Source organism: Montipora foliosa, chromosome 7, assembly GCF_036669935.1.
Source record: "Montipora foliosa isolate CH-2021 chromosome 7, ASM3666993v2, whole genome shotgun sequence".
In the NCBI taxonomy this organism is placed as follows: Eukaryota; Metazoa; Cnidaria; class Anthozoa; order Scleractinia; family Acroporidae; genus Montipora; species Montipora foliosa.
This window is the reverse complement of record NC_090875.1, coordinates 33542393-33552392: the sequence shown is the minus strand read 5'-3', so window position 1 is coordinate 33552392 and position 10000 is coordinate 33542393. Positions and strand designations below refer to the sequence as shown.

Below are 10000 nucleotides of genomic sequence, written 5' to 3'. Positions count from 1 at the left end.
TTTCGGTTACTGGGAGTTGTGTCTCGCTGGTCATATGAGTTAGGGTTCGGGTTACGGTTCTGTTTAGGATGAGGGCTAAGAACCCGAGTTCGAGTCTTGAAATTTTCGGACTCTTTTTTCCCTCCAGTTCTTCTTTTATAAATGTTTTTTTTTTCCTTTTTTGTCTTAATTTTTGTTAATATTTTTTCTTAGTTTGTTTCTTTTAATTTTCTTTGAAGTGAAGTGTGTAGTGGACCGTTATAAATGGCATCGACCGTTTCAAATGGCAACGACCGTTCTGAGAAATGGCAACGACCGTTTACGAAAGGGAAATTTGCGGCGGCAACGGTTCAGGTCAATGCGTTAATTAATATTAATAATGAAATACAGGGCCACTTGTCCATGTGTAAAATTCTATTTGGTCAAGGTGCTCTGCAGCTATACAGTCGAGCCATTAAACTATAGAACTATCAACATAAAGACCTTCGTTTTCCTCCTTACTCTTTTCATCGTGCGTGGTAAGCTGCCTAACCACTGAGCCAGCAGCATTGGTATTGCACAAGTGGCGTTAGAAGGTGAGGAAACCCAGAAACAACTTCTAACACTTCCCAAATCTTCTCGATATCTATGGCATTTAAGCACAGGTTGGTTAAATTTGGCAAAGCTTGTGAAATGACGTATTATGATTCTCAAGCCAAAAATGTAAGTAACAAAGAGCTTTATGCACTCTTACATCCACTTATTAAGCTAATTTTGTCGCTCTAAAAATGCTAGCTGGTCTTTGTTCATGTGCATGTAAACTATAAAATGAATTTGATTAGCTTTAAAGAATTGTAAAATAAAAAAAATAAAAAAAAATGAAGGGATTAATTCTTGTCAACTATAAAAATTTCAAAAAAACATTTTTTCCTAATAGCCATCATTCAAAATTAACTTGAAGGAGGGTGAAGGAGAATTAATTTGTCTGGCTGTGAAGTCACAGGTCCAGAATGAAAGTAAATACGAAATTGCTAATAAAACTAAAGATACAGGTCATAAAGCATTCAAGTTCTTAAATCAACTAAGCGAAATGCACACAGACACACACATACCCTGTGATGGCGAAGCCATTCCACACCTGTAAGACTGTATCTTAAGTAAAATGATGTAACAGCTTCTGGTTGTTGGTTTCCCTCGTTTGCTCTGATCCCCTGAGTAGCCACACCGCAAATGACATTTGGCTGCAGCAAATCAACTTGCAAGTAGTGGTACTGTGTCTTGGCTGTATCATTTAGTGCTTCAGCCTCAACATTGGCACACCATCCAGCATTGTTTAATCGTCCAAAATTTTTAGGATTAGCCTTAATTTCACTTGATGCCTTTATTTGCTCATTTGGTATCATGCCAAACTGCATTCCGAGAGGCGAAGCACCTATGTTTTGAGCGTTAAATGAAGGAATGATTAAACACAGATTGTAGATAACTATAACTGTAAACGACAGGACTCTCAACTAGGAAACCATGCATGTGTTAGACGTATTCTACTAGACATGATGAATACAGTATTAGCTGAATATGCATAGCCTGCTTGAAGGCCATGGCTTCTGCTTTGAAGACTTGTAAATCCACGCGCCCTTGTCAGAAAAGCAGAGAATATGGAGAACGCGACAATTACGATGAGCTACGATGAGCAAAGGAAGCTCAGAACTTTGCTTCTACATTCTCGGCAAAGAAAGTGCTTTGGATAATTACCTACATCACACCCGAAAACCTCAAGCCGCATGCACATGTTGTTCAGCCAACGTTGAGGGTTTATACGCAAATAGCGAGCCAAAATTGTCTTGCTGAGATAATTGAACTGTTGGCGTTTCCCGAAATCCGGACAGGTTTCCAGCAACTGATTAAAAAGAAATTAACAGGAAGTTCAGTCACAATGAAAGAACATTATACAAGCCACCAAGCAAATGATTAACATACCTTAATCAAAAAAATGGACAGGAAAGTCAAAATGAAAATTCATTAATTAAACCCAGTGAGCCAACCAATTTTTCCTCCTCACTTGCCTAAAAAGGCTCTTAATACTCCGATTCCAGGAAAAACCGGAAGTTGCAATCAAGTGAGGCTTAATAGCCCTCGCGGGATAGTTGAATTTGAAACAACATGTCGGACGATCAAATCGATCTTGCTCCCGAAGATATTCCTGGAGCTAGCTTCCGTGAAGATGAGCAACGAAAATTGACCGTTAATCAAGTGAAATATTGGTTGAAATGTCGTCTTATTAATCAAAGTGGTAACAAAAAGGAACTTATTGAAAGGTAGGTGTTGGTGTGTCATCCTTCTATCGGCTGTTTATAATTTTAATGTGGAACAGTTTCATATAGAAATACCATAAGAATCTACTTTCTTTTATAATAGAGTCAAGAACCTGCAGGGAATGAATGCTCTAAAAATATACGACCCCGATCCAGACAAGAGCTTTAGTAAAGCAAAGTTAGCGAGACTAAATGAAGAACTCAGGGGAAATGGGGAAAACGCGAGTGCCACAGCAAACCACTTCGAGAACTTTCCCACCTCTGATTCAGTATTTGCCGACGATTTCACTGCCCTTCCAAAATTTTTACTACTTGATACATTAGCACACCTACAGAACTGTGGAAAGAACACTACGAAATCAACTGACGCAGTTTCTGAGTTTGCAAGTTCCAAAGGGTTAAGATTACTCTCTTTTGTTCACGACCTCCAAATATGTGTGAGTCCCAATTCCGAGGATGTTGTTTACCTCAGAGCGCTTCGCTGGGCTTCCTATAGGAAACCCGTGAAATATAAAGTCAAAATGGTAATTCAGAGGAACGGCAAGCCTAAGATTCAGAACAACCCAATCATGACACAGAAACTATTCAAACCCCGCCTTTCCTTAGATATCATGGGAAGAAAGCGACGGGGTGTCTATCCAACGTTGTTCGATCCAAGGACATCAAAATCACGTAAGATAGACTTAGAATATGTTGGAAACTTGAAACAAAATCTCCAAAAAATAAATCGTGATGTTCCATTGTCGAAAAAGATCCCTGATGTAGATAATATCAAGTTAGTTGACACAACAGTTGGAGAGGTTGCCTATGGTTCTGCACTTCAAGTGTAACTAAAAGAGTTTGGAACAGTCGTTCAAGAGAAGGAGAGTTGTACCTCCTCTAACTCTTCGCCTCCAATTTCAAGTTGCGAAGTACAAGTTAGTGAAATAGTTAAGGGATGGGAGGAAACACATCGCAATGAGGACGATGGTTTTCGAATAATATCGCCAGTGGTAGAACACCCAGTGTCTCTCCATGAAATACACCGGCATTGTGAAAGAGTTAAAAGAACAAAACTGAAGATGAAATTGCACACATAGAGTATTAAACAAGACGACAGTCTGCCTGCCAAGAATGGTTCAATCACAGGTTTGGTAGAGTTACAGCTTCAAAGAGCTACAGGGTTGGATGTTCTCACAAGGTAGGGAATCCCCTTCGAACCAAAATGGTGGAAGGAGAAACAAAAGAACATTGAAGATTCTTATGATAAATATATCATATACGAGATAGCTTACCCCAGGATCAGAGATGGCCTATGTATGTGTAGTTTTCACTGATTACAATCACATTTGTAAAATCTCGTAATTTTAGTTAAATTTAACATGCACAGTGAAAGAGAATGCAAACATGTTTTACTAAAGTTCGGTGCAGTGATATAGACAAATTAGTTCAAAAGGATCTGAATCTCCAGCATCATAGAAGCTTTCAATAATAGACAAGAAGGTTTTGCAGATCATAATGCTAAGATAAACCAGAGAATGACACATTTCCTTAACATGTTAAAGCAGGCTTTTGCCAGTTTACAAGCAAGCAGGTCACTGTCCAGAGCTGATTCATTATTCCACATAAACTTAATGGCACAACACTATCAAAGGTGTTCCAACCTTTGATTGTCCTAAAGGCCCTTTCGACGTGGATTCTTAAATTGGGAATTCTCATAGCCTCAAAACAGTCTTCTTTGGAGAACTGTTCAGACTTACTTTGCCGTTTAGGAGGAATGAAAAGTGTTACATTCTTTTTGGCCAATAAATCCTGAATGTCAAATCCACGATCAGCCATCATCAGGTCATGTTGATCAAGCAAATCACCAAAAGAACTGTTTTTGACAATCTCCTTGTCAGATATACTCGCTCCATACAAGACCTTTGAATGTGTAGTGGGACTTGTATTCAAAATAAAGTTCACTTTGTTTCTCAGGGTCTTGAGGAGTCTGGCATTTTATTTCTGTGCAATCTGTTATGCATCTTATGTTTTCAAACTCGCCCTTAAAAACTTCAGGTAGATGTTGTTTAATCTGCTCTTTAGAAGACCATATAGGTAAGCTTCCTAGCATCAAATATAGGTAATTAGCCCATGTTAGAGTTATATCTGAAACAACTTGCTCTGAAACACTAAACCTAAACCAAAACGCGAGATCACGCTCAAATAAACCAAGTCTTAATCAAGTTAAAAAAAGCCAAAACTCATCTCAAACTTCTGGCGCAACCAACATTGCGTCCAGGAAACCTCTTTTCTTTCCCTGCAATAAAAGAAAATTTATCTTCAAAATTAATATGACCAGTATTATCACGTACAAAACTGAAATAAGTTAATTTTGAAGCATTAGGCTCAACATATTTCCAGAATTCTAATAAAGTTACATAGTCTGGAAATCCAGTATAAAATTTTATATCTTCATCACTACTTGAAAATCTTTCCAGACCAAACTTGGAAATCCTCTCCTTTGCTTTAAATTCTTGTAATCCTTGAAGCAGCCTTCCATGTTCCATCTCTATTTCTTCTATCCACTTGTCAAGTGTTGTTGGACCGAACACAACAGAGTCGTTTCGGAAAGCTTCTGCAATCCCTTTCTGGTCCCTTTCTGGTCTTTATTTTCATGAGCACTCTCGGCTCTTGTTATCCCTTCAGATTTCTCACATCTCAACTTTGACCTTTTCGCTCTACAAAGCGATCCTTCACCCAATTTTGTCCAAGGAAAGACCTATGGTACGCTTCCCGGTTTTAAGTCTCGTCTATGGCCAGTCAGACTCCGTTTAAAATCTGCCGGTAAGAAGCGTTCAGAAAAACAGAACTTGCTTCCTAACGTGGCAAAGAAGGCATCGCCTCTTTTCGAACGAATTTCCCACTTCTTCTTCTTCAGTTGCTGTGCATCCGATGGAAACGCACGAAGCGATAAATCGGGTCGATTTTCACTTCGGTTATTACAGTTTGCAGCTCCGCAAAATTTGTGACCAATTTTTTTCTCCTTGCTAACGATTTGCATGGCTGAAGTAGCTTTAAATTTGCCCACGACGACTCCGCTCTTGTTTGTTTGGTCCGACATTTTTCATGCTGCTGCGAGGGCTATTTAGCCTCACTTGCATGCTAATTTCGGTTTTTTTTCTGGAATCGGAGTATTAACTGTGGTGCAAGGACCTGAAGATGTATGCCGGATTCTGATAAACATCAAGAAGTGTCCCATTAAGACTACTTTAGTTCATGAAATTTTCACGACACGTTTATGTCTCGCAAACATAACATGACATCAAAATAAGTGACTCAATATGTCAATAATCAAGAAAGGATTGAAACATTCACAAAGTCATATTTTAACTATTCTGGGGTAATGTCCTGGTCCTCCTCATCACTACTGAGTGATATCGTGGCCAACTGAGCCAACAATTCACGAAAGAGCATCAACTTTCTCTGGACACTGTGGGAACGTCTTTGTTGTTACTCTTAGAAGACCAGCCGCTGCATTTTTGTTCATTTTGATGCCCTTGTTCATGCTGCAGGTGAAGTAATCCAATTAAGTTCAAAGATAATTCAAAGAAATAGTGTCTTACTAAGGGAATCTGGGGAGCAGAGATGGTACAGTGGTGTCACAGCACTCGCCTACCACAATTGTGGCCCGAGTTGAATTCCCAGATCCGGTGTCATATGTGGGTTGAGTTTGTTGGTTCTCTACTCTGCTTAGAGGGGTTTTTCTCCGGGTACTCCGGTTTTCCCCTCTCATCAAAAACCAATGTGATTTGATACGTATTAATTTATTTGATTTCATTTGTGCATGACCCCACAAACTACATGTACTCAGCTTTAAACCTTACCAGGGGCCCATCTGGAGCGTGCAACTTCCATACAGCGTCTGTGAAACGGCGTTTTCACAAGTAGGTTTATCTTTAGCTCTAGCCCTTCCTGCGAATTAGGTAAAAAAACAAAGGCAGTTCTGGTTCGGTGACCCTATGACGTCAGCTTAATTTCTTGTAATTGGTCATCCGGCTCCTGTGGGAGTCTTATTCGCGGGAAATTCAATCTGAAAATAAATCGGTCTGTGAAAACGCCGTTACACGAACACAGTAGAGTTGTAGGCTCCGGGTCATGGGTTCCTAACCTTACCGTGTAAAAATAAAGTTCTATTATTAGTATAAAAAACTTGAATGGGCGTTCTCTGGCTAAAAAAAAGACATTGCAAGCTTTCGACCACTAGAGCTGTGGTCTTCAACGCGCAATTAGATGAATGAAGTAAAAATTCGGAGAATATATAGTGCGATAAAAATGATAACAATAAAGTGAGATTAGGGAAAAAAGGTGACTATGAATTTTTGTTAAAAACAGGGTTCATGCTCGATTTTGCCTATAAAATTCCAGGAGTATTTAAGGAGTTTTCAAGAACCAGGAATTGAGTTATCAAGGAGTCTTTATGAGAAAACTGCTATGTCATACATAGTGTTTCATTGTTTTCTTGGCTGAAAAAGTCTACCTTGACATTCCTTATCACATCCTGTAAGTTAAGTGCTCGCAAAGGCATTTTAATTTTTGGTTTTAATGTTTTCCTGATAGTCAATTTTTGGCTCAATTTTTGAAGTGACTCTTTAACTTAGCATGATGCAATCTCAACAATTTTCACCCAAGAAAAACTTTAAGGAGTTTTCAAGCAGTTTCCAAAAATCCCTTTTTTCAAGGGCTTTTCAAGCGCCCTTTAAGTCCAAAATTAAATTCCAATTCCCTTTTCAAGGCCTTCAAGGATTAGCACGAATCCTGTAAAAAGTATGCGGTATTGTCCTGGAAGTGGGCAAGAATTATTGTCCGCTTCAGGCGTGGCAAAGGTGAGCCAAGATTCTAGAAATTTCCTGATGATCGACGCATTGTTGAAGTCAATGATGTGGTTGTGAGACCAAGCATGATTGGCAACTCTGGAGCCTTTGGCCGCTGTCTTCACATTTCTATTAAATATGTTCTTTTTTTCCTCGTGGGAAAGGATCTACCTGTTTCGCCAATATAATTCCAAGAGCAACTGCCACAGGGGATTTTGTAGACAACATCGGGTCGTGAAGCTAATGGGGGTCGTGACTTAGGAATCGGAAATTCTTGTTGCAGCGTTTTTAATGGCCTATTGACAACGTTAATAGCGTTTCTTTTTTTTTTTTTTTTAACAAACGTGTTAGGGGTTCAGTGATACCTTTGATGTACGGACGCGACGCAAAGGAGTTGTATGGCTTGGGCGGTTCCACTAATTTGAAAAACATACCAACTAATTCTTCGGGGGAAGGAATCATGGAAGATCTCGTTCTTCTTGTCTTCATATTGTGGATAAATTTAGAGGGATAGCCGTTGGACTATGAGACTGAATAGACTTTATCAAGTTCTCGATTTCTTCCTTCTGTGGTGTTAGGGAGGTTTAAAGCTCTGTGTAAAAAGGTTGCCGTAGCGCTTTCCTTGTGTTTAATGTCATGATGTAAACATCGACATGGATGGTCCCACTATGGCGAGATACTAAAGTGTCAAGAACTGGAATTTGGCCATTGCTCTCGTGTTCAATAGTGAAGGAAATGTGAGGATCCAAAGTGTTGAGTATGTTGTGGAAGGCTGGGATTATTATTATTATTATTATTATTAACTATTACTGTTATTATTATTATTATTATTATTATTATTATTATTATGATTATTATTATTATTATTATTATTATTATTATTATTAAAGTGATTCTAAAGACAAACATTTCGTAAAGTCGTGAAATTTAGGTGTTGTGAAATAAGCACACCGTAAATTCGTGAAATAAACGTGTTGCGAAAATTCATGTAACAATTATTTGAACGATACAATGCAAACAACACCTTCAGGATAAACCAGATACACTGTAAGAACGAATTAAAACAAACGCATACAGATCTAACCCTAGTACCTTCTTCCAGACACTAACAGTAGCACAAATCACAACATTATTGCATGCAACATACGGTCTGTACAGGACATCTTGGAAGCAGCCTTACTAACGATACTCAACCTATTTTCACATTAAGAGTGCACTGACCTCTTTGACATTTCTCTCTTCGTGACGCAAGCTGCGGAAATCCACTCCATCAACTGCATAATACACATGGTAAGCCTTAACATAATTGTCTGCATCTAGCCCTTGAGTTGAGATAGCGCTGATATTTTTCAGTTTGATAAAGTCTATTTGGAGGTACTGTGATCTGGCTACAACAGGGTCTTTCAACATAACTGGGTTGGCACACCATGCCGAAAAGTGCTCACGACGGCCAAAATAGGCAGGGTGGTCAGGGTGCGATGATGACGCTGTCATCTGTGTGTTTTTAATGGCACCATTTGGATGGAGGTAACTTGATTCAACTCCAAGAGCAGACAAACATTCTGATAAGAGGAAAAAAATGCAATGCACAGTTTGTTTCTTTACACACAAAGTTTACACTTTCAATATTTAGAACCCATCAATCGGTCAACAAAGTGATCATCGTACTGTAACAAGTTTCGTAAAATGTTGCTCCAGAATCGCCACACTCATTAGGTGGTTTCATTTGCACGTTTAGGAGGCAGTGCGACCCACTGGTTCGGGCGCTTGCCTTGAGATCCAGGGAACCCGGTACAAGATACGCTCTCACCACTTATTGAATTTGTTCCTGGTAGTCCCTGGTTCAAGTTGTCAGCTGCACTTGCAAATAGCCAACTGGTTTGCCTCCGACCAGTTGGGATTCTTAACAGCTGTTGTTGAATGTTCTGTTCTGTCATGATTGTGTTTGATTGGCCCTGAAAAGCCCCCCATGGGGAGTGGTAAATTAAGTAGTTCACTTTTACTTTATTTTCCATCATCGCCGAAATGTTGAAGGATGAAAATTAATAAAAGATCTCACATTAGCTCCTTTTGTTCATCAACCAATAGTTGGACATTGCAGCATTGTTATCTGTGTCTCTAGAGATTGGTTGCAAACCACTTGTAATGACAGCGTGTTTTTTACGAACGCATGTGCTACGCTTTAGGGTGTGAATACTTTCTATGCGAATAAGCCTTTCACAGACATTATCAAAAATCTATTTACTCTTTACAAACGCCATTTAAGATCACACAAGAGGGTTAAAGTACCCCCTTGTAGTGTACAGGAGGGAACTTAAGCAACAACAACAAATTTGCATATTTAGTGGGCAACTTTCAATAGCTTTGCACACCCTGCCATTTCTTTGCCGTTGTATGCCAAACAGCAACGTAAATTAGCCATATTTGAGGTTTTATGACGAACCTCAGCACTTAAAGATAAATTCTCATTTTCTCCCCTAAATCAAGTGCCGTTTCCACTAGTGTCAGTTTTGAGGAACTGCTACACCGTTGTCATATTAAAAAGGTTGAAAAAGTCACGAATTGATTACAATAACGCCAATTTATATTGTGAGGCAACATGCTCATTGCTGGTCGCCGTCGCAATTTTCCTTTTCGTAAACAAGCGATGCCATTTGGACACATTTCACTGTTAAGTTTGTCGTTTGCAAATGAGGAAAAAAATACTTAATCTAGGACTAGATTAGCAACGTATGTCACTTAGAATTTAAAAAAAAAGCTGAGAAAAAGCCTTAGAAAAAAAATTAGAAAAAGTTGAATGAACGATGTCGAACTCAATTCAATGGCTTAGAAATACACACACTAAACCTCTACGCTACCGAAACAACAATTTCAAAATTTGGCAATTTTAAAGTATTT

The 10000-nt window shown here is 38.9% G+C and overlaps 1 protein-coding gene across 3 annotated transcripts in view; it reads right to left on the bottom strand.

Annotated features, from left to right (window-relative positions):
* The window catches only part of LOC138011861 (uncharacterized), a 48151-nt gene that overhangs the window by 8541 nt on the left and 29610 nt on the right, over window positions 1-10000 (bottom strand). For all 3 annotated transcript variants that reach the window (XM_068859092.1, XM_068859093.1, XM_068859094.1), the window contains 3 exons: window positions 8324-8664; window positions 1711-1855; window positions 1071-1390 (listed from right to left, as the gene is read on the bottom strand). In XM_068859092.1, coding sequence (XP_068715193.1) covers window positions 1071-1390; window positions 1711-1855; window positions 8324-8664 — 806 coding nt within the window. The remainder of the gene's footprint in view (window positions 1-1070; window positions 1391-1710; window positions 1856-8323; window positions 8665-10000) is intronic.